Source organism: Pieris napi, chromosome 14 (assembly GCF_905475465.1).
Source record: "Pieris napi chromosome 14, ilPieNapi1.2, whole genome shotgun sequence".
Taxonomy (NCBI): Eukaryota; Metazoa; Arthropoda; class Insecta; order Lepidoptera; family Pieridae; genus Pieris; species Pieris napi.
The window spans coordinates 12,052,108-12,077,596 of record NC_062247.1 but is presented as its reverse complement, the minus strand read 5'-3'; the positions used below and the strand labels follow the sequence as shown (position 1 = coordinate 12,077,596).

Sequence of the window (25,489 nt, the reverse complement as noted above, 5' to 3'; positions counted from 1 at the left end):
GCGCATAGATATTTATCTATTTATTTCGTAATACTACAGCTAACGTAAATTAAAAATATAACAATTATAGGTACTAAAGGTTCAAACGAGGAAGGAAAAAATTAATAAAAATTATTCAATACGTTTACCTAATTTGTAAGGTATGTACGTGTGTAATTGTGTGTGCTCATGATGCAGGTGATTTAGCGCTATGGATATTTTTAATACTCCTTAAAAGTTTATTCCGCGATAGCTTAAACAAGTCAAGGCTTAAATATTGGTCATTGTATGGGTTGCAGTGATTATTCTGTCATACAATACATCTAGAATTCAAAAACTTATTTTGAGAAGAAAAAAGATCTTCACATAATATACATTATACACCATAGAACTCTTCCACATATAACTTTGCCACAATATAACTAATTTCCTAATTTCTACTCATCTATTTATCGAATTGAACATACATACTTTATTCCAGTAATAATTTTATAAATATTCCAAATCCTTTTTAACCTAAAAAGAATTTGATTGTTCAGTTATTTTATATTCAAAATGACTTGATTGAAATTCAATGAAAAGGTGATTAAGCTCAGATTTGATAATCATTTAGTGCACTGGGGCTCAGTTGACCGTGATGGCCAGTCACTCATGCGACTAATTTTATCGAACACCCGCTTACCCGGATATAACGAGCCGTTACTTAAACGTTTGTTAAAATACTATTAATTATGAGCTTTTGAAGTGTCTTTAGTATGTAACTTCCTTTAAATCTTTACTGTACAAGCATTACCTGTCCACATCGTATCCCTTACATTATAACTTACGAACTGACTGATCTGTAATTTTCGTGATTTATGTTCCCTTTTCTTAATCTGGTGTCGCTTTTTTATTTTTGTCCCTTTTACTTTACATACATTTTATGTTTTAATTGCTTCGTTCCATTAGTTTGGTCTTAGTAATTTTATGTCTTATTTAGTTTTGCACTTCTTGCGCTCTATGCATGTATATATCTTTTATCATGTATATCTAATTTTTTTCTCTCTCTCACAGTGGTTGACTGGAAGAGATTGCGCTAAAGCGATACGACCGCTTCTTGCCCTCCTTTTTATTAAATTATTTTAATCGTCCTGTATTGCTACAACGAAGTGCAGTAAATTAATATGTATTTATTACGTATTATAAAAATAAAGTCCCATCGCTGCGTTTGGCTTTATGGACGCTATGAACTTAAAACTTTTAAACGGAGTTTTGTACAGTTTTCAGCAATCTATAGGTAATTCGCAAAGGTTAAGTTGTGTAATTCATTATGGTTTTATGATAATAGACTGAAATGTTCGACTATTGTTAATGAGACCGGGTACACCTTATAGATAGAGCGATACCTATTAGATAGGCGATCTCTTCCAGGCAACTCCAACATAAGTTTTAGGACTTCTATATCAAAATGATACAGATAACTCAAGTTGTGCAATAACTAGAAGTTAGTAGTTATGATGAGGATACGTTTATAGTTTGTTTTGTGTGATTATAAAGTAAATACTTTGAGGCTAAAGTCTCTTTGCAAGTCTTCATATAGCATAAAGCACTAGTAATAAATCATGTGTTTGCCTACCAAGCGAAAAATTAACCCATACCTCCGGGTCATAGCCTCGTATTATAACCATAAAAATCAAGGCACTCGTGCCGTTTACAACAACAAAACATTGTTCAAATAATATAATTTAAATATTATTTATTCAACACTTCGTCGTTCGTTTGTTATTACTAAACCAGTAATAAGAGTATACATATAGTAGGGCAACGGCAAACATATATATATATATATTATTCTACCGATTTCATATGTTATGTTACTATATATATAACTCGATACCTGAACAACATATGGACATTAAAGACAACATGAAGGGACGGGAAGGGACCTCCCAGAAAAAAAAGAGTCTGCAGGCCAAAAAGAAGGCGGGCCGATGACTTAATAGAAATAGCAGAAAGAACATTGACAAAGATAGTAGTCTAGAAAGGTCCATATGCAAAGGCCATACCATTTAGCTATCTATAAGTAAATACTAACAACATTTGAAATGGAAATTAAGGATATGGAAATGAAAAAAGGCTTTATTATTATTATTTTTGTTACTATAGTAATATTCGATAAACATCAGCGAATTACGCAAGATAAACTAAAGAGTGTAACGTTAAATATTTAATTAAAAACGATTATTCCGGCAGTTTTCCGTTTTATACCCGTTTTATGGTTATAGTAAATAAGTTTATCGGGTTTTGTGAATCGAAAGGGTATGGCTTTCGATAACCACAATCAGTGCATATTTTGTACAAAATCATTATATTAGGAACTAGCGGCCTATATGGCTGGTTTATTTAAAATAAATAAAGGTTCTATTACTATGTTGCATAGTATATAGTGCATTATGGAAAAAATTACGAAATCATAATAAGAATGTTAAAAACAAATTAGTAGTTCGTATGCACGGTCCGCGAGTGCGGTGTTGGCCCATAAGCCTTGTTGCGAATTGTAGCTCTTATAATATTATATTACATCCATCAAAACAATATGAAGCAAAAATATCATGTTAACTTGGAATCTCATTTTATATAAAGCAACATTAGTCTTTGTTTTCATATTGTAAAATATACTGCTATAATAGACCATTTTGTGAAATTGATGAAATAACAATGTAAATTTATCTAATTAATCGGTTTAGATATAAACAATTACGAACAAAAACAGCACAATTAACCCGGTAAATGCGTACTTTAATAACAGGTTCAATTTGCCAAAACTACAGTTAATATTATGGTCTATTCGCAGCGTTATTAATACTATTTAACTAACATTAAAAATGATGTTATCCTTATGATATGTATGTATATGTACTTTGAATAAAAGTATGATGCTTGCGACCTAAATCTTATAAGTGTGTGTATGTTTCCATGGGCCAAAATGTCCACGGTTGTTTGTAGTATTTAATTTTCTTGAACGACTTTTTAATCTATGTTATATTTTAAATTTAGATAGGAATTTCGGCTTTCCCTATTTTTAGGAAATCTCTTTTTTTCATTGCACTTTAACAATCTCTTTTTGTAACAACTAACGTTAGAGGCATTAGTGTTTTAGCAAAACCAGATAGAAACTAATTAATCAGATTATAATTAAAGTTAAAAAATACAGTGAAACATTTAAGTCGTTTCAAATGCCTGTTTATTCAGGAAATCACTGATCCGCAAAATTGTCTATCACTTATTGGTTTCATCCCTAATTTCACTTAAAGAGACGTATCGGTAAGATCAACCAGCCGAAGGAACCCTTGATAAATACCACAATTTATATAATTTACTTCGTGTGATTTTCAGACATTGTATGAGATCCATCTTTGCTTGCTATATCTCTTTCTCCATTATATAGAGCAGTGTTGGCCTAGTGGCTTCAGCGTGCGACTCTCATACCAGAAGCCGTAGGTTGGATCCCTGGATGTGCACCAATGGACTTTCTTTCTATGTGCGCATTTAACATTTGTTCGAACAATGAAGGAAAACATCGTGAGGAAACCGACATGTCTTAGAGCCAAAAAGTCGAGGGTGTGTCAGGCCTGGAGGCTGATCACCTCGCCTATTAGATTTAAAAATGATCATGAAACAGATACAGATATCTGAGGCCAAGACCTGAAGAGGTTGTAGCGCCACTGATTTATTTTTTATCTCCTTTATATAAGCTCTTTCAATTCACTAACCACAAACAAATGAAACTCACCTAAGTTATTATCTTCAGGATACTGAATTGTGGTAAAGCAAAACAACGCTTAATCGCACAACACAGCATAATTTATAACATATCTACTTCCCTTTCAGGTACAGTCATTAGTAGAATGCGGATTTTATTTGTCCATTTTTGACTGAAATAACCCTCGGAGCCAATTTTGCATAATAACTTAATCTAACATGGCGAACTCAGGTCTAATTGAATTCCATGTTTGTCTCTTATTTGTGTTCTGTAACGAAATATGAATTAGGAATTCAAAATATTTTGTTCAATTGATTATGTTTTGCCGATGTTGTTTCAAACAATACAAAGGATTTCATATACATCATTCTGTAATAATTTACAAAGCTTTGTGTTGTAAAAAAATAAAATCCAAGTACATATTACAGTAATTAGGTTTGAGGATCCTTTTTAAATTTAAGATACCTGTGTAACGGTTTTCTAGCTCTGCCACAACAAACTTAACACTTTAAATTGTTGTCGCAATATATGTTACACATTTTACCGAAAAACACACACACACACATTACTGATTCGTATAAGCTGGCTCCAGAAGGCTCTTAAACAGTTGGAATGTCGAAAAAGTTATGCTGAACGTTATACAACGGAAAGTACCTGGGCCACGTGTACCGCTACCACCTCCTTCAATTAATTATATTTGGTAAAATCAAGGGTGTTGTTGGTAAAAGGAAGAAACCATGGCTTCGCAACGTTAGGACGGGTATTGTGACTGCGAAAGAGTTGCTGCATCAGACAGGACAAGACACTCTTCAAGAGACAGACGAGACAGTAATGGAGAGGCACTTAAAGGAGTAGATACATATTACAGTTCCTAGCTATCTATATATTATAATAATCTTTTATTTTTGTTTCCTTTTATATCAATATTTGTTTGAATAAACGTATACAGGCTTATTAAACATTGTCTAAAGATTAAAGAGTGTTTGTTATTGTAGTCGGCCTGATTCTATATAAAATTGTATGTAAAATAATGGTTATATGTATATATGTTGCAGCCAACTAGCTTAATTAGCCGTTTAATTAACTGCCTAGCCGTTTCAATGGAAGAGTGTAGTGACAATAATAATGTGAATTAAGGAATATAATTTTAAAATAAATATTTTTATGGCATATGTTTAGCTTTTTAATTTCTGCCAAATAATTACTGTATCGTACGAATGGCCAACCAGCTAGTTTATCAAATGTAACAAACGCTACGGGCCGTTTAGTGAAAAGGCAAGTCTGTTAATTGAACGGCTAATTAAGCTAGTTGGCTGCGACATATATATCATATTACAATCAAGTCACTCATCTTTTACATAAAATATATTTTGATTTGTGGCTGTATTTAAATGTGCACATTTTTGTCAAATATTTTTAACATTCTTTGTTAGTAAACCTTGAATTATGCAGGCATAAGAATATCGAGCTTCAACGAAGTAATAAAAACAAGGAGCGAAAATAATTAAAAATGAATATAAAAAACTCGAAACTTAATTGTAATTAAAATTAATAGAGATTTAAATTAACCTGTGACCTATTCAGGTATTATATTTTTCATTTATCTCAAAGTAAAGTCTTCTTTGTCGAGAACTATTTTATATCTTTTAAACGCAACATCTCTGGGCCCGAGGCACGCTCAGCTAACAGGAAAATATTTGACCTAGTGTTTGTTTTAAAAAGCTAGACTTTATGAGAAGTTAAAAGCACATCGTAAGGCGCAGGAGAAAAATAATTAACTTTGAAAAACAATTGCCAGATAGCCTTCTACTTTAGAAGTCATTGACTTAATAATGTAATCACACTTCATTTAGAAATCATTTACAATAATTACACGAAATCATTGAATACTATTTTTTTTATTTTATAAAACTCTCAATGCCAGAGGGCTCGCGAGTGCGTTGCCGGCCTTATAATAATTGGTACGCTCTTTTCTTGAAGGACCCTAAGTCGAATTGGTTCGGAAATACTTCAATGGGCAGCTGGTTCGACATAGTGGTGGTGCGCGGCAAAAACTGCCTTGAAAAACGCTCAGTTGTGGAACGGCGGACGTCGAGGTGATGCAGGTGGAATTTCGTATTTTACCTCGACGTCCGATGATGAAACTCAGCTGCAGGTATTAATCCGAACAAAAAAAAATACACGCATTTGTCTCCTGTGTCCATTAATTTTTAATATCATTCTTAAAAATACAATGTTTAATATCAAGGGTAGATCATCCCGCATTGCCCCAATAAACCGCTTGGATAGTTGCACGATACCTTGAATCACTAATGAATACCGCGTTCGTTAATTTAAGATCATGAAAACCGCAATGTTCCAAACTTACCTTCGCAATCTCTAACATAAACAAAAGAAAGTTACCTAACTCCGTACCTCTGTCAGGTTTACAATTTCTTAGCGCAATTAAAAATTTACTATATGTGAACAAGTTGACGAAGCCTAATTCACTTAAGCTTTGTTTAGCGGTGCTAAAACGTCTAAACTATGTATGAACAATCATGAACTGCTACTGTTAGAAGAGTGTACCACTACCCTAAACACCAGCAATGCTCTTGCCATCCTTGTTGGCGTTACAGGTCCATGGGCTTCGATGAACACCAGTTTTAACAAATAGTGACAAAGGCTTAGGTGTATAATTTATTATCTAATATATAAAATTCTCGTGTCACAATGCTCGTTCCCATACTCCTCCGAAACGGCTCGACCGATTCTTATGAAATTTTTATGCATATTCAGTAAGGCTGAGAATCGGCTACTATCTATCTTTCAAACCCCTAAGTGATAAGGGTGGTCCACACCTAGACTTTTATTTTTTAGACAATTTTTTTTTGTTTTTATTTTTTTATTGATACAGCATACAAAAATATATACAACCCTTAATTTTTACTCCTCTACGATTGACCCTTATTTTTTATTATAGTTGATAGATATTTTTATTGAACTAAAAAATGTTTTCTAGAAATAATATACATGGCAAAACGAAGTTTGCCGGGTCAGCTAGTGGTTTTATATAAATTGACTGAAATATAACGGTTATTGATGAAGTTTAATTGCAAAAAATAGTGCAATTATAAAAAAAAACACCTAACGCGCGAGAAGTATGAGTTCCTATTTCTTTCCTCGTAAAGAATGAGAAGGATCTAAGATTAAAAACGGCAAAAATATTTCAGCATATAAAACTAGGATATCTACTAAACAAAGAGAGAATAGAAGAAGAAGAAGCATTCTTGCAAGCCATCGCAAATTTTAGATCTTCTATTCTACATTCTGTCTGTATTTATAGACTACATAAAGATCTCTTACACAGTAACGACGCATCAAATGCTCACGTTCGCGTATTAAGACTGTGTTTTGTTCTTTAGAAGCTATTCGTTTATTGGCTCAAGTAATCCTACGTCAACCCCCCAACCTTCCTAATCCTTCCCGGGAAAGCTCTTTGAAACATGTTTTCGGCTTGTACACTGTGATCAACAAGCTTTTTAGGTTAATGTCTAGTTGTCATCGGTAAAATGTTGCAAGGTTTATATTATAATAAAGCCGATTCTAAAAAAATATTGAGTCACAAAACGCATAAGGTTCATTTTATTAGAACAATGACTTACTCAAGCGCTGGCTCTCAAGCTTGTCGACAGGGAGATGTTTTTAAAATATACTTAATCACCTACCTATTTGTTGTATATAAAAACATTGAAATGCGTTTACGTCTTAGTTAATTTAATGACAATAAACTCGAGTTTTGTAACCTAACATTACTTAAATTACATATATTTATAATTATATATTTTAGTTAAGCATTAGAAGCGCAAACCAAAAGTTACCAATCATCGCACACTTGAAGCCAAAATGAGCCCATTTATTTTTCCCACACTCATAAATTGTAATATAACATTCTCGTTTTCGATTATGTCCAACTCGACTACACTTATATTCTTTATAAGTAACAGAAGCGTCACTTAGATTTTAGAATATTTAAAGTCAAGTTAGTTTTTTTAATGCGTCAACCACCACTATCCCTAATTTTATGTTAGTTATAAGCTCATGTTTTAAACGATTAAAGCAAATTGACACCCAGCTTCAAACAAACAGTTTCATATACATAAACATCCCTCCAACAATCGCCTCCGAACTTAACTCTTGTATCGTAGAAAAAAAAACTTTTAGAAAAAAACTGTCTTGGCTTTTTGTACTGTATAAGTGTTTGTTTTGTAATATTATGTATGTTAGCTGTAAGATTACTTATAATTAAATAAATAAATAATATTGAACATGCAGTATAAGTAAAAGATTTCTAAACTTCTTCATCATTGTTTCACCAATCCTTGATAACCACAGAGTTGACCACAAAGCCTGCTTTGTTATTTCGAAGATATTCAATGGATCTATTCTCTAATTTGAAGATAAGGTATCCCAGGATATGCCTTGTGGTGGGTCGTAATAGATTACAAATACAATAGTGTATCTGTTTCTATGTACTTTGATATTTGATAGTTCTATGTAGATGCAACAAAGGTCATGGATAGAGCATATATGGATTTCATTATCTGTAATTCAATAAAATAAACCCAATCAATTATTATCAATAATAATAATTATCTATATATATAAAAATGAAACCCGTTTTCGTTGTCACGACATCACATGAAAACGGCTCGACCGATTTGTCTGATTTTTTTTTTGTTGTGTTTGTAATTGTCAGGAGAAGGTTTTTATCTTTTGAATTTTTATCTTTTTTTCTTATAAAAGAAAAAAAGATAAAAATTGCGCGGAAAATTAGAAAATTCAAGAATACAACATTGACAGAATGCGTGCTGCAAATATCGTCAGAGGATGTAAGAAAAATTAATATCGTTCAAAATAAATGCTTCGATCGGAGTTATTATATTGATAATATAATAATATGCGAGCCAGAAAAACAAACAAAGATTGTTGTATAACATAAAGCATTAGAATAATAAAAACTTTGTTTCTGAAATATTTTTTAATTCATTATTTGAAATCAATATTCATAGTTAAGACAGGACAACGTCTGTCGGGTCCGCAAGTTATCAATAAATTATTTAATGACTCATAATTTTTGAAAGTGTCATAGTACGATGCACGGTTGTATATTTATCAATTGGTACACGTCAAGAACTAGGGGGAAGTCAAAAAGTATGAAAGGCAGTAGGTATGGTGTTTCTGTATTGGACTAAAAATGCTACAAAACGAGCTACTGACGAAAGACGAAATATTTTGTTTTTCATACTCACCTCATAGATACGTGTTACCAATTGTAAAGTTAAGGCCTGATAAGTGAAACCATCGAGAACACAATTCGAGTCATTTACAAACGAGCTTAAAAAGTTAAAGCTAGTAATGAAATGAATTCGCAATAATATCTCATATAATTTCCTTTCCTGTAAAAGTACAACAATGTATGATGAAACGCAAAATATAAATTCAAGATGAAACAAAAAGTTTAATTTGAACGTAAAATAAAATGTCACGAAGTAAAAATAAAAGTTGTCGTAAACCGTAATTATACGTCTTTCAATGTAAAGTGTCCTAAAGCGTTTTATTTCTCAAATTACTTACAAGTTAGACCAAACGTTTTATTATTAGTATTTTATAAAATGTATCTCAATGTTATTATTTTGATTTCACAAATTAATCAAAACTACTTCGCATAAAACTGGCGAAAACGACTGACACATATTGCGTCTAATCCCAGATTTGATTACAAACTAATAACAGCTGTTTTATGTATGTTTTTCGGGGAGTGGCACTCAGTACTAGGTAATCGCATTGAATGAACCATAGCGTGATTACTAGTCCAATTTCTAGTACGAGTGTTTTCCGTAGTGACTCTTTAGACAAATTATATTTACTGTACATAGTATACGTGAGCTTTTTCTACGAATATAACCATCTCAATATGTTTATATACATACTTTCGTATATGCATACACCTATTGTATGTGATAACATTGGAGTCCCATCAAAATGCAAGCAGAGCCAGCTTTGAAGCGTCAACTTAGACCTTTGATTGCAGATAGCAAACGTTTGCAGTAGTTCAGGAGAGCATCAATTATTCAAATAACTACGTACAGAAATTGGCTCGACAAGTAATATTGCGAATATTACTTAGAGCATGTAAGCTGCTTAAGTTTCCAACGTATCTTGGGGACAACGGTATCGAGGATGGGTTATATTGTAAGTCTGGGAAACTTGGTTAAGTGGCTTTATTAATTTAATGAAAAGACTTATTGAGCGCCCCAATCACTTTAGTCTGTTTGGAAAACGGTATTTTGTCAACACATTTGATGTAAAGCAAGTTTAACTTGGTATATTGAAATAGATATCGGTTAACTAGAACTCAAAGATTACAATACCTATTTTAATCTGTACCTATCCGAAGCACACATGGCATTAAGAATTATTTTTAATTTACAGCTTTCCGTTTCTCACACACATCTTGACTTTAGTATTTCCGAACCAATTCGACTTGGGTACTTCAAGCAAAAAACGTACCAAATATTAAAAGGCCGCCAACGCACTCGCGAGCCCTCTGGCATTGAGCCCATATCCGGAGGTATACCTTAACAGCAGAGGATCCTCCTACCCTCTGTCTCTGCTTCTGCCTATTCTATACAATTGCGATGTTTTCCTTTATATTAGCAAGTGTTCATTGCGCCCCCAAATAGTATAAACACATTGTTTTCAATAGTGCTTTGAACGAATTTCAAAGTTGAGGATCTTACTTAAAATAAATTTTTAAAACCAAATTTATATTTCCTTTTATAACCACTAACTTGTAATAGAATTTTCCTCTTATGCACTAAAGAAGCACATCTATATACCAATGTCCAAGTAAACCTAATAATATAGCAACATTTATATTAAAGGTAGCAAATTTTCTTGTATCATCGTTAAGGAGAACCTTTGGGTGCGCGATTATTCCGCAGTTTAGAACGTTGCTTGCAAACCAAGTTGCGGTCGTTAGTGCGAACATGTCTGGCTTTAGAATATCTAACGTTATGATAAATTGAGATTTGTAAACTTTTTAATATTAGTTTAAATTTTATTCCGATGCTAGGGTTTCCTATATAGCGGTAAGACTAAACGATACACTTAGTAATTACTGTTGCTAAATAGTTGTAGGTTGCATGAAGCGATATTAACAAATTTAGTTTTTTATTTATTTAAGCAAAGCTTTTTCTTTCAGTACGAACGTTTTGTTGGTATATTTTATATTCTAAATTAGTATAATAGTAACTTAATTCATGTATAAGATAGGCTTTAAAATGTTTTAAAGCCTGTATTATACGTTTGTATATACAAAAATACACAATTTATTAATAATTTAACATTTTGATTGTCCCGCTTTTTAATGCAAGTTGAATACCAATGAATTGAATTGAATAATCCGCGTCCAGCAAAGAGCCCATTGTAGCTGGTATTAGCTTATTGCAGACCAATTCTCGTAATTGCAATAGCTGCGATGGTTTACAAATTGTTCTTCTCCGATTTAAACTAAACGCTCAACCGCACAATAGAGGTATTTAGTAGCTGATACCTTCAAATTAAGCTGGTCATACTGATAATACAAGGTAACAATATGTGATACTGTAGAATATAACCATTCCAACCTTATACGTTTTATTTTTGAATTTAAATATATATATCCGTTGTAGTCAATCAATTTGATTTTTGGCTCAAGACACCTTCACAGTGGGAATTTTAAGATCATACATGTTTTACGGCTAGGAAGGTATTTATATCATCCTATTTAAAAGAGTTTTGTGGTATATTATGTTATGTTTTTTTAAAATAAATACACACCAAAATATATTTATGATGATATAGTACTTCAATATAATAATAATAATTAAACATTGACCTTATCTGTTTAAGTTTATAATTTAAACCAACTGAAATCGTTTTTATAAATGCTAAATTACGTTCAATGTTATCTAAATCAGTTATATTAATTGTATAATATTAATTTTGTAAGTATGTGAAATGATAACAATTTTCGTACCGTTCATCGTTTAGCTAATTGGTTATTGGTAAATTTGATAGCTTCATTTGAGAGGTTACCTAGCAATTAACCTAGAATCCCCATTTCTGATGGACGGCAAACATTTTACCAATGTTTTAATTCAAAATAAATTATGCGTCAAACAGTATTCATCATTGAAGTAATGATTTCCGTTTGGTTTTAGACTGCGTGAATAAAAACACAAAATTTTAAGAGATTTTAATGAATAGTAAAGTAATTTAAAGGTAAATAGTTAGTCTACTTACTACTTATGTTATATACTCTTCACTGAAGGTTTATCATCAGTGAGCTTATTATCAGCATACGGGCTGTTGATGATAAAAAGTTAGGATTTCTGGTAAGTAATAAAAACTTGTAAATTAAAGTTATTATCATTTTCGTTAGGACTCATTTTCAAGTGTTTTTAATAATTTTAAATTGAGAAATATTGCTGGCTGTTGCAGCTTGCAAATAATATTAAACAAAATATTAAAAAATATAATATTCAAAGTAACGTATTAACTTTTTTTTTAATAATTTAAAATTAATTACTTCAGTGTATATATAATTTAAGACATTCCTGGCTGCGTCTAAGTAATTAATAATAAGAAAATATATATTTTTGTTAATTATTTAATACTCTTTCAGGATTCGTGAAAAACAAATTAATCCACAATAAAGCAAATTGTCGTAAAACCTACCTTAGGCTGCTTTACATCAAACGGCATAACAAAATTCATACATTATGTATAACGGCTTAATGGAGCTGGCATGAGGTCAGGCCGAGTTGGTATTAAGAGCTTTCGGTGAGTCCAGACGCAGGGCCCAAAGTGAATATTATAACAGTATAATAATAACATTCCTTATTTTCCACCTGCTAAATAAGGTTTCAAAGGCTTAATGCTCGAATCACGAATTTACCAGTCAAAGAGAACGACTGAAACTGTTAGAATCAGGTGAGTAACTCGTCTTTGAGTACTGGGCATTGATACTGTGAATCATCAAGCACCGTAGCGTGAAAAATCTTTGGCTTCATTCGCATTAAACAAATGGAACATTACGATTTTTCAATACAGAATATTCATCACAATATTGCACCTGGTTTAAGCGAAAACGTGTTTTAATAAAAATTCATAAACGTATATAAATGCAATTTAATATTTACATAAGTTCACCTTTCAAGTGCTTTACAGGAGCTGTGGGCAGTGGGATACTTTACTTTTTTAACTTAATTTTTTGTGTAGTCTATGGCATTGTAGATAATTAAGTTAATTTACGACAATACTAACTGTTCAATCTATTTGTAAAACTAAAACTAAATTCTTAGCAAAAGTCCTGAATACCGAAGTCCGCTTTAATCGAGTAAGATAAATTGCACTAGTAACAGTGGAATAAATCTGAGAATAATTAAAATACTTAGCATTTGAATGTAAGATCGCGTTTGGGCATTAGCATAAGTTGCGGAGCGCTGCCCGTAGACATAGCATTAGAATAATCACCACTAATTACCTTTTAACAGCTGATCTAGCTTTTAATTTCTCCCTAAGAGTCTTTAAACAATTTTAAATAAAATATAGATCGAATTACAATAACAGGTATCTTGCGGTTGTAACATAAGCACTGATCTATTTTAGAAATGTTAAAGAAAGAGACTAGACAATAAATACAGTTAGTTTTTAAGAGTTAGGTTGAAATCTTGAATGGTTTTGTTAACCAAAACAAAGCTTTATTCTTGTCAAGTACTTGCATAATCAAAAGTTTTTCAAAGTACACACGAGACAAGTTATAACAATGTCGTCAATTCAACAGAACATTTAGTATTCGGAAAGCAAATAAGGCCCAGAAATAAGGGCGAACAAAATAGGCCCCGGGTTGTGGCCTAAGTAAACCCGTTTGGTTCCCGACCGCTACAAAGTCATGAAGAAACCACAGTTGGACCCTTGGACAATAATGCCAACGGCAAATATTCATATTTAATTCAATGGACGCAAATATTGTAAGAACGTACTTAGATCAATGAAAGAAGTGGTTTTTAAGTTCATTTGTGTATATCATGTTTTATTACGTGAATAAACAAGTTATTACTAATTGCCACGTTTTCTCGCTTTATATCTTCTAAATTATTTAACATTTTAACTTACCTTTTTTTTTATTGATTTTAAAAAGTTAAGTTGCTCTGAATCTCCTTAATTTGGTTGAAGATTAACACATTTCACTCAATAAACTTCTCTATATAAAATTTGACAACTTATTAATAAAGTAATAGCACCACAATGATTCTTCTATTTCACGATTCTAGATTTCATTTCCTTTTGATCCTGCGATACGTCGAAGCAAGTATTAATTGCAAAATAAGTGATTATTGAGAGCTAGGTAACAACAGACTAGTGTTGGGCTGGTGGCTTCAGCGTGCGCCTTCTTGTATGACCTGAGGTCGTAGGTTCGATGCTTGGCTGTGTATCAATGGAGTTTCTGTCTATGTGTGCATGTAACATTCGCTCGTACAGAGAAGGTAAACGTCGTGAGATAACCGGCGTGCCTTAGACCAAAAACGTCGACGGCGTGTGTTAAGCACGGAAAGCTGATCACCTACTTGCCTATTAAAAAAATGTTTTTTTTTTAGCTTAGATTAGATAAATTTATTTATATATAAATAAAGAAGTCGAACACGCTTAATTATTTGTTATTATTATAGTTTCCTAAAAGTTTGGAGGATCACACCTTTGACCTGTCACATGCAAATTTATATCCACTTCAGCATTTGACGAAGGTTCCCTAAACACTGAATAGTTAATGTTTTATACAAACAGTAAGTTAGAAGCATTCGAAAAGAAAACAATTCAGCGATATACCAAAAGGATGAAAATTCTTTGATTTATTAGTGACAAACTTATACTCAGATATTTATGATTTATTTACACTCTTATATATATTTAATTATTTTAGTTATATATGTATATATATAAATAATTTGTTCAAAACAGTTTAACTTAGTATTGTCTTTTATTGACATAACCTTTACACATTCAAAGAAAATCTCCATCTTTTATTCGATACCAACTCCGGGGAAATAAATACAGATAATGCAACTTTCTCTACAGCTGTGATACTTTTTGACATCCAACACCTTTTGTCTTCAGTCACCACGCACGCTGTAAAGCACGCAAAACGTCGGTCAAATTTAAAATTATATTAAATTATTGTAAATTTATAATAATACATAATTTTCATCCAGTTTAACTTTTCATTCCAGTTTCTGACTTATGATACGTCTATATAATATCCACTTTATAATTTCTACTTGGAATTTTAGTGGAAATTAATATAAGATCGGGGTGTTGTATTCACGGTGAAACAAAATTTTTGGTTAACTAACGAAGAAGGCGGATCACCTAATTGTCTTAAAATCCTGTGAAATATTATTAATAATTATTTTCAAGTGACTACCTGAGTAATTCGGTCATATGAATATATGTTAATTTGAATATTGTATTCCTTGTGAATCACAGAGGCATTTGCGGTCATTTTAGCGTACCAAAGGCGTATTTAATAATTTATAAAGTATCTAGAAAATAACGAAACGGGGTCTGACGGAAAATTTAAGTAGTCAAGTAAATAATTATATATATTTCACATCTGTAACATATAAAAAAGGCTGGTTTATTAAATATCTTCACCATATCATGAAGTGTTAATTACGCAACTGAAAAGAAATATAATTTACCAAATACGCGCGCGAGAGCCGAGCAGCATTTAATAATAAATTAAATAAAGTTTTAAGGCTAGGCAGTAGGTTAGAAAGGAAACTTTATTAGCCACAAAACACTTATATTCATAATAATTTAATTACAATAATGCAAAGTTTAAAGTGAAGCAAGAAGAATATTTATTATTGTTAAATTGTTAAGAAAATAATGCTAACATAATTCAATGTAAAATATATGAGAGGAAGTATCGTCAGCGCGAACACATCTGAACTTCGCTGTTCGCGTTGAGTGGTTCCAACGCATTGTGCGTTAACTACTTGGCTATATATAAGGATAATTACGGTCCACTGTCTCCTTAAATAAACAACGTACTTGACGCGACACACAGTTCCTTGTGCAGAGGCTGTTTCAGCGCAGGGGAATCATTCACGTAGTCCTGGAATGCGTGGCTTCCCAACGAGCTGAAATCCTTGAAGCAGTGAGGTTGCTCCGTGAAGCCTGCGAAGTGCTCAACCCTAGCTAGGCTGTATTAACCAGGACTAAACGTACAGCACACTAAATGTGCGTCTATATGCGCTAACTGTTTTTGAACAAAAACTTACTCATAATGTGTAAATATATATTTTAATTCTTATTTGTAGTTATAAAATCTATGAAGATTTATTTGACAGATAAATCCGTTCCGTTGCAATATTAAGGTCAATTAGGAATAACGGCTCCGACAATTGAGTTTTCTGGTAATCCTTTTAATCAAAATTGATTTAAAAAGTTAAAGCATTGGAGTTTAAATTTTACAAACGAAAGTGTTTATTAACTAGCAAAATTTTTTTTAAAGATTTTACTTAAGTATTATAGATTATACCGTAATTAGTTTGTTGAGGTTTAATTATTGCGTTTTAAACTATTATAAGCAGTATTTTTTATTTCAAAGTAATGAGCCTTCCCTCCTAATTTACCTCCCTAGAGGGTAATCAATTATTCAAAAACAAGTCTAAGGGCCAAAAAAGACAAGCAGATCAGATCAGATCAAAATCAGGACATCGTTAACTTTCTTTTCTTGTTTAAATTGTATATTAGCCGGTATTAAGATGTTATATCATCTTCGTAGTCTTCATTACTGAAGGTCCCTGTCTGAAAAGCCCTAACCGATACGTCGACTTGCTGCCTCCACCACCTCTATCCTCAGTAATTTGTCTCGGTGCATTAGGGATAATGCAAAATATCATATCGGTTTCTATTATGTCAAAAATACAGGAATTATAAGGGTTAACTTTTTAATCAATATTATCATTTCTGTACGATTATTATATATTTGTTGCAGGTTGAATAAACTTTGTTATAATATTAACAAGTGTACGTCTCACCTGCTTTACTTGAACTTAGCGAATCTCTGTGCATAGAGCGAGACGTAACCGTTGTAATGCATAACTTGTTATTTAGATGAAGGCGTACCATATACGTTTTGACTTTGAGAGCTTAGAGCTTTTAGCGTGAATTTGTATCAATTATTTGCAAGTCACTTTAAAGTTCGTTTCAGTACTGGTGTCTCACTGCACTTGAATCTAATCAGAATCAACAAAACTTTAAAATCCCATTTGAACAAAACTATATAGGAGTTCATGGTTTACTATACTTATTATAATATAAAGATTGTCTAACTGAAACATGTGTTATGTCGCAGAATATGTCTGATATATTTTCTATACAGTAAATTTAGGTCTGTGCCTCAGATTTCAATCTCAATCCAATAGGCAAGTAGGGGATCAGCCTCCTGTGCCTGACACACGCCGTCGACTTTTTGTGTCTAAGGCAAGCCGGTTTCCTCACGATGTGTTCCTTCACCGTTTGAGCTATTGTTAAATACGCACATAGAAAGAAAGCCCTTTGGTGCACAGCCGGAGATCGAACCTACGACCTCAGGAATGAGAGTCACACGCTGAGGCCACTAAGCCAACACTGATCTATTTTAGAGTTTTTAAAGCTATTTGAAATATAACTCGGGTATAGCCGGCCTTAGTTGTAATTATTACAGTGCATGTTTCATTGGATGTAAGATTAAATAGAAAAAGTGCATGCTGTATATGGAAAGTTCAACAAAGCGTAAATGCCATGATCAACCATCGTAACGGCACGGAGCGTGTTGCGACTTTTTGCGATTTTTCATTGCAATTTACATGATGTGTATGTTTTCTTCCAACCGTTATTTTGAATTTTTGACTTACGTCATTGTTTGTTTACGCATTCATCCACGAATAACAAATGTATTGATTAAATACACTCTGTTCTACAGTTTCTGCAATCTTGTACTAGTTAGACTTTTTAAAAGCCTGGCCATGCATCAATTTTGGCGTTGCCCGGAGAACTTTAAAAAAATTATAGCTATAGTCTTAAATATTATGAAAATTCATACACTTTAAATACGTCTACAAGTCTAATATAAACTGTAGATTATAACAGAAACATACTTTTAATGTATTGATAGTATTCAAATGATGGATGTATGGAAATGTAATTCTCCAAAATACTTAGTTACAGATAACTTATTAGTAGAATTGTTTGTGAATACAAACTAATAATAATCTTTAAATAAAATATTTGAAGAAATGTTTGTTATGTTTTATATATGTATATGTTTTATATATGTCCTGGATAATAAAAAAAAATATTAGGCAACTTACACTTTTTGTGATTTTACACACCAGTATCATGCTTTAGGATGCTTCCTCATAGCTGATTTTCCTGTACTGATTTTCTTTGTAAAAAAAATCGTGACCATGAAAATCATTTTAGTGATACTTTCTATGACAAGGCTTCGTAGTAAGGCACCGCCCAATGTTAAGGTCACGTTACGTAAGTCCGTAGACGGCTTGGCGGCGCACACGCAGGGCGTTGACCGGGGCCCAAACGGGCGAGTATTTGAATTTGGAATTTGCATGTCCAACTTGTCATAGACATGACGTAATAGGTAGACAGTGTCTTGTTACCTTGTGTTAGAAGTGCTTTAGTCATAAGAACTACAACTCAAGCCGAAGATGCACATGAAATATAGTATATAATTTTTTTAATATGTATTGTAAAACTGAAAACAAAAGTTTATCTGTTAAATAATTTTACTGTTTTAAATTACATTTCCAGTTTTATTTACGAATGCAGCTAGTTTGTGCAATATAAGAATACAAAGTTATAAATTGGCTAACGCATGTTAAGAAATGGCTTAGGTATAAATAAATATTACCTGGGGGAGCGAGATGTTTAAAAATAAAAAAAACCATATCAAACTAAAAATTCTCCTCCTGGCTTTTCAAAGTATGTTAAACAAATCTATACATTGATCCCCATAGGGCATCAAGAAGCTGTATTGCTGGTTGTTTGTAGCAATACACTATATTACTGTGAATAGAACCTATATTTAACTTGCGGGCTACAATGTCGGCTAACAACTGATCCACCGCACCACGCCAATCAATGAAATAATAAAAACTTATTATTCTTCTGAATACTACTACTACCTACTGTTAGCCTCATGGCTTCATGAGGTCGTAGGTTCGGTCCCCGCTGTGCACCAATCGACTTTCTTTGTATGTGTACATTTAACATTCGCTCAAATGGTAAATATCGTGAGGAAACCGGCTGATCACCTACTTGCCTATTAGATTGACAAATGTTCATGTAACATATACAGAAATATGAGGGTTAGACCTAAAAAATAACTCAACTCACGTGCCATAACTCAATAGATTATACAACTAAATAGTTTTCTATTAAGCAGTCAGTCTCGATTAGACAAGATGGCAAGTTTAGTTAATTCCACGTTAATGAAACACGTTCAGTAATTACCTTACGTTGTTCACGTATCAAGAATTAATTAATAGTATCGAAAACAGACTCTGACTGGCGGAATTCATTGTTTAGGGTAATTGTGTACCAAAAGGCAAGGCGTCTCAAATGTTTATAGTGAGACATATTAAATTGATGGAAAACGGAAATTGCATATTGTAGAATTGAAAAGTAAAATTATAAAATATATATAATACATATACCCTTATTAAAAATAATAAGGGCCCTGTACATTATTATAAAAAATGATCAGTTGTATAATTAGTACTAATTATGTTTATGTGTTTGTCAATATTTTAGATTTTCTGATTATATGCAAACTATTATTGAAATGGTCGGAATTAAAATAAAAAGCATTTTTTAAATTAAAGAATTACATGTTTTACGTAAAATATTTTGTTGAACAAAATCACTAATTATTTTTACACACATGCTTTCTATTAAATATTCTTAAATATCTAATTAAAAATGTCTTGCTTTAGAAATATTACACAATTTAAATCAAATAATTATATAGTAATACATAGAAATCCAAACATCATAATAATTCTCTTAACGAAAAACTTTAAAAGGCTTTTGTTATCCAGATTAATAGTACCCGATGTCCATTAAAGATCCGTATTTATTGATCTCCACAAACATTTCGTCTCATTAGAGTCGTCTTTATTTGATTATTGGAAACCGAATTCAAACAAAAATCGCTTCGTTTGACTGATATTTCGTTTATGAAACCACTAATACTAACAAGATGAACCTTTAATATTCAAAGCTCCTTGACAATAATATGAATATTTTTATACTTTTTCTTTTTGTAATCCGCAGTTAAATGTCAGATTGTATACTTTTTTATATACCTACTTCCTAATCAGATAAAAGTTGTTGCTGGAAAAATTGCTTGATTTAAGAAAAACAAAACTAAACTAAAAAGTTGCACAAACTAAATAGTATAAATATATATTTCTATACAAAAAAAACTCTAACTCTTTGTAACTTTTGAAATGCTTAGTTCTCGTTATATATTTGAAATAAAAATATAGGTCACAGGCTCGGAGCAAAATCCAAACCTAGATGCGGAGCTAACCCTATGGTAAGCCTAGACACGGAGATAGAGGCATAGCGGTGGCGAAGCCACCAAGCCGCGTGGAGGCCGTGCTGGAGGCACGCATGCGCCCAGGTGCGACAGGTAGGCCCGCCCCAACGCCCTCCGCGCGCCGCGCTCACCTGCCGTCCCTCAGTCCATCGCAACACGCCGAACTGGCGACTTGTGCTCCGCGCACTCCTCACGCGTGTTCTCGCTTTCGACAATTCCCTATAACTTGCTTTCGGACGGCGGCGTTTCCGTCGAAGTTGTGGTGGGCCGCGGATGCGGTGTTAAGAAGAGCGGGCAGGCCTCCAGGAGGCCCTCGGCACGCTGTTCCCGCAGCCGGTTGGGTGCGTGTCCTACGCAACGCCGTGTACTTGTTGCCCGCCGCTGTTCCTGCAACATCCACTTCCTCTGCCCTTACCCATCCCGCTGCCCGTCGCCTTCCCGATACAGTCCTTAGACCCTGTCGCTAAGCACCAGCGTCTGCTGCTCTCTAACATGGTAAGTGCAATTTCCCGCGTTAAACTTTCTCGACGCTTACAAACTAACGTATAAGTGAATGGAGTAAATAAAACGTGCTTTCTTAAACTTGTTATTTTATAAAAACTTATAAATTTATACTTTGCTGACATTTTTGGTTAAATTTTATGGGAAAATAATTTGAGTATTAAAACTCTATTAAAAAAAAGTTAGATACTTTATTATTTTTTTATATTCGTTCTCTAAAATAGTGTTTACTTATTTTGGATTTATGCTTTGTTGAAACGACAATTTATAATACACAAGTCATGTAAGACGGAAAACTTAAGACCAACTAACACCCAAGCAATGACATCTCATTAGTCAAAATGTAATGAATAGTTTACTTGTCATGGTAACGATATTAATACCTGAGTACATACGTAAATACATGTATTTCGGTGTGCTATTTTTTTTAAATAATATAACCGTAATTTTGTATTAATTGTTATTGAACTCAAATCTCTGGCAGTTTTACAACTTCTGAATTCCTTTTTGTTCCATTTTAGATTTTTATCGGAACTTTTACAAATTGTTACATTTTCTTATCAGCAAAAAGACTTTAATGTATAGAGTTGCCTTAATCCTTAAGCCATGAAAATAAACGTTGATGACAGAAGTTCCACTCAAAATGGAAGTCGTATCAAACTTTTCTCATTAAGTCCTTCCGTCAAAGGTAGTGTGTTTATGTTATTTTAATACCTATTTGTCAACAAACCTAATTTATAACTTGGAAATAATAAACAAATGAAGACTGTGGCATTTGAAATATATTATTTCATTAGCTTCACGGCAACTATTTGGTTAAAGTTAGTACGAATACAATGACATGAATAAAATACTGTTTGATTGGGTACACTTTGAAAAGTTCGCTATAAATAAATGTTTATCGAACTTATAATAAATACATGACTATTATAAATAATACAAATATGTTTAGAAAATATATTGGCTAAAGCTAGTTCGGTTTGCCTTTTCAGTTCAATAAAATGATATAAGATCCTACTGGGGCATGTTATTCCACTACGCAATGCACCTTTGTAATATTAAATTTTTCTAATATTCTATATTCAAAAATATATTCAAGTGGATTCGCTATTAGTTAAAAAAATCTTTTCGATTTTTTTATCTTAGGAATATAAAACTAGGAAAATATATACGCCACAATTTTTCCATTGACACTTCCGGCGGACACAATTCTGAGACACATTCATTTATAAGTTATCTGATTACTAACCCAATTTTACAAAAGAAAATCCATATACTTTATTAATTTAATAATTATGTATATATACGAGTATATTTACCGGTGTGTGTTAAAAGTCCGTGAGTAGAAAATTAGCCTCATAAACAGTTTAGTCAACCAATTCTCAAAATTAAATCTGGAATTCATACAAATTGAATATTATACTTTGCATATTAAATTTTGTCACGTTCATTGGAAGTCTCGACAGCGTAACGGTACCTTGCACCTATCAATAACACATTTGTCTCGAAGCCTCATTCCACTAAGTGTACGAATTAGCCAATTTATTAGCAGATTAGATACTAAATTACATTAAATAACGTTTCCACTTTTCGATTGGTTCTTAAATAAACGGTTTCGTGTTTAACACTACAAATGTATGGAACTTCTTTATAAGAGCGCTATTACGAAGTTGAATATGGGAATCAAAATGTATGTATTCTATAAAAAACAAATAAATATTTTAATCCTAGACATATAACTTTTACTAATCAAATAATTATCAAAATCTATTCAGTTTTTCTGATATTATTGAGTTTGTATAGATATTACTTTAAATATAAATATTACGGATTACAAGACTTAAATTTGATCATTCATAAATTTGTGACTGACATAAAGTGAAGTCGTCAAAGATAGCGGTACCGCTTAAATCGACTCGTAAATTGTAGGTTTGATATACTTCCTAGGTGTAATCAGAAATGCCGGAAACAGACACCAATAAACATACCAACGGATCCCGTCTACACGGCATAGCTAACTGTAAATCTATTACTGGGGAAGCTGAAAGATAGCTTTACCAAATATTAAACATACGAATTAAAATTTTGTTGTATAATTTGTAATTTGCTATATAATTTCAATGTTGTTTAATAGTAGAATGAAAATATACATGTTTTTTAATAAAAATCCGTATAAATCTACATCTATCTATGAAAACCGTAATATTAATAAGAATTTATAAAAACCCTTGTAATTGAAATGAAAAAATTATCAAACACTAAACAAAGCTAGTTTTATTTATATTAAACTTAATTCTTTTAAAAAACAAGAATCACAAGAAAAATATTATGATTTCAATTTTATTTAATAGAAGAATTAAACTACATTATATATACGATATTTTATGGTAAGATTAAATCAAAATTTGGTTTTGACAATGATAACACTTATTAAAAAATACTAATTCTAACGAAGTTTACTTTTCATTTTTAACAGTATACTTAATACAGCATAAGAATTACATTTCCCATGTATACACAAATAAATATATAGAACCAATAAAAATATCTTTATTCATTATTAGTAGATATGCAATGTGTATGATTTGGGAAATAAAAAATACCTGTGTCTGTATATAATTAAATAATAATTGCGTATGTAAAGAAAGACTTGTTCGAATTATTAATAACTCCAAATAGCTAGCACTGAATTTAACGTTGAAGTAAAGTTTCTGATAATTTTTGTGCCGCTTGGTCACACACGAGACGCAATTTTCTTTCTAGAACAGCATCATTCTTGTTCTATATAAAGCCATCAACTATTAACAATATTAATAGAATTACGAATAATTGCTTTAATTTTTCTCAATAAAAACTGTATAGCACGTCATTAGATCGGTTTCACCGCATTTTCGCTTGAAAACCACGACGCGACGGTGCGAAACGGTACTCACAAGTATGCATTTAATTGCATTCAGCCATCTAACGACTGTATTAATTCCATTTCAACAATCAATTAGTTATACAAAAACTGTTTCAGCTGTGTGACAGCTTGCTGGTCAAATTTCACTCAGTCCTTAAGTGTGGCGAAGAACTAATTTGAATGTTATTGCCATCTGGGTAACGATCTAGTCATCCCCTATAGCGCGGTAGACCCTGACCGCGTTATAGAAAGCGTTGTAGTTTCGAGTAAAACAGGTTTTTTTAACAATTCAAAAACAAGGAACACGAATTTAATACAATTATTTAGTTTAATTTTTTAACACAATTGACACAGATGCAAAGGTACGCAAAACTAATTATGGACTTAACAAATCATTATAAATTTCACACTACAGAAATTTAACTTGAGAAACCTTCGCGTTATATAGGGGGAAATCGCGTTATAATATAGCGTGTTATAGGCGGGATTACTGTACATAGTTTTACATAGTTCTATTCGTGATACCTCACCCTTAATCTTTGGAGTAACTCTGTATTTGTCTCTTAATTGTCTTGACGATGTGAGGAAAAGAGACATCATTATTGGACTGATGGGTATTATAATTTAGTAAAGATTTTAATGAGGTAATTTTTACGTGACCATGAAAGCTTTTTGTATACTTAAATTACTTTTATAATCGAAACCGATGTCAGTACCCTTTATAATATGTTCTATTTTTGTCTTTTATAAAAGCGATTAAAGTTCATTGGCTTTTAAATACTTTGCTTTGGTTGTATTTGTTTAAAAGTTCTATACGACTCGAATAAAATGGAGGAGGTTTTTAATCTACCTACTAAGAGGCCCCAAAAGTCAACAAAGTTGTTCAATTTCTGCAGATTGTCCTAACATTGAAATAAAAACTATAAGCGAAAGCGATTCATACATACCAAAAACCATACCTTTTAAGTGGGTCTCAGATTGCTGTATCTGCTTAGTTCGTTGTTGCACAGCCGGTATTCGTACCAACGAATGGACGTTGAAGCCTCTGGGCCAATGCCGCTTGGCTTGAATAGATTTAACATTCTTATAACTATTAAATGTAATCCATATTAAGTCGCACCCAAAATTACTAAAAATACAGTTTTCGGTTTAATTTAGATTTGTATTGCGTTGGTTTATAAAAATTACTGTCTCGTTTATAACTAAATTTAGGTTAATTTCGAATTAATTTGTATACCGAGGCTTTAGAATTTTCGTTGTAAAATTATTAATTACACTAGATAATCGCGAACGCTTTTAATTTAGGTCGTCGCCGATGCTAGGGTCATCGCGCTAGCTTACAACCGGAACGCAGAGTAATGTGTGTCGTGTAAAAAAACAACTACTTGTCTAGTTTATTGTTTATTTCACGTCGGCTTGATGATCTTGAATTATTCAAGCTGTGAATATAAAAATTCGCATCTATTCGGTGTTTCTTAACATACATATACTTCTATTGGGTCACTGGGACTGTGTCAAATTAAAAAAAAAACTTCATCATTCCAGTGTAAAAACAAGAAAAGTACTTATTATTTTATTTCTTTTTTAAAGTACAACCACATCATATATTATGATGCATTTTCTATAAGCTACAATCTACTACAAAGTAGTATACATCACAATTACACTG

General features: G+C 32.2%; 1 protein-coding gene across 5 annotated transcripts in view; it reads left to right on the top strand.

Annotated features, from left to right (window-relative positions):
* LOC125056328 (polypyrimidine tract-binding protein 2) overlaps positions 1–25,489 on the top strand; it is a 344,301-nt gene that overhangs the window by 164,936 nt on the left and 153,876 nt on the right. For 2 of the 5 annotated variants that reach the window (XM_047659386.1, XM_047659384.1), the window contains exon 1: positions 20,555–20,912. The exons of the other annotated variants lie outside the window; for them this stretch is intronic. In XM_047659386.1, coding sequence (XP_047515342.1) covers positions 20,910–20,912 — 3 coding nt within the window. In that variant the 5' untranslated portion in view covers positions 20,555–20,909. Of the gene's footprint in view, positions 1–20,554; positions 20,913–25,489 lie in introns of those variants that run through there. 5 annotated transcript variants of the gene reach the window in all.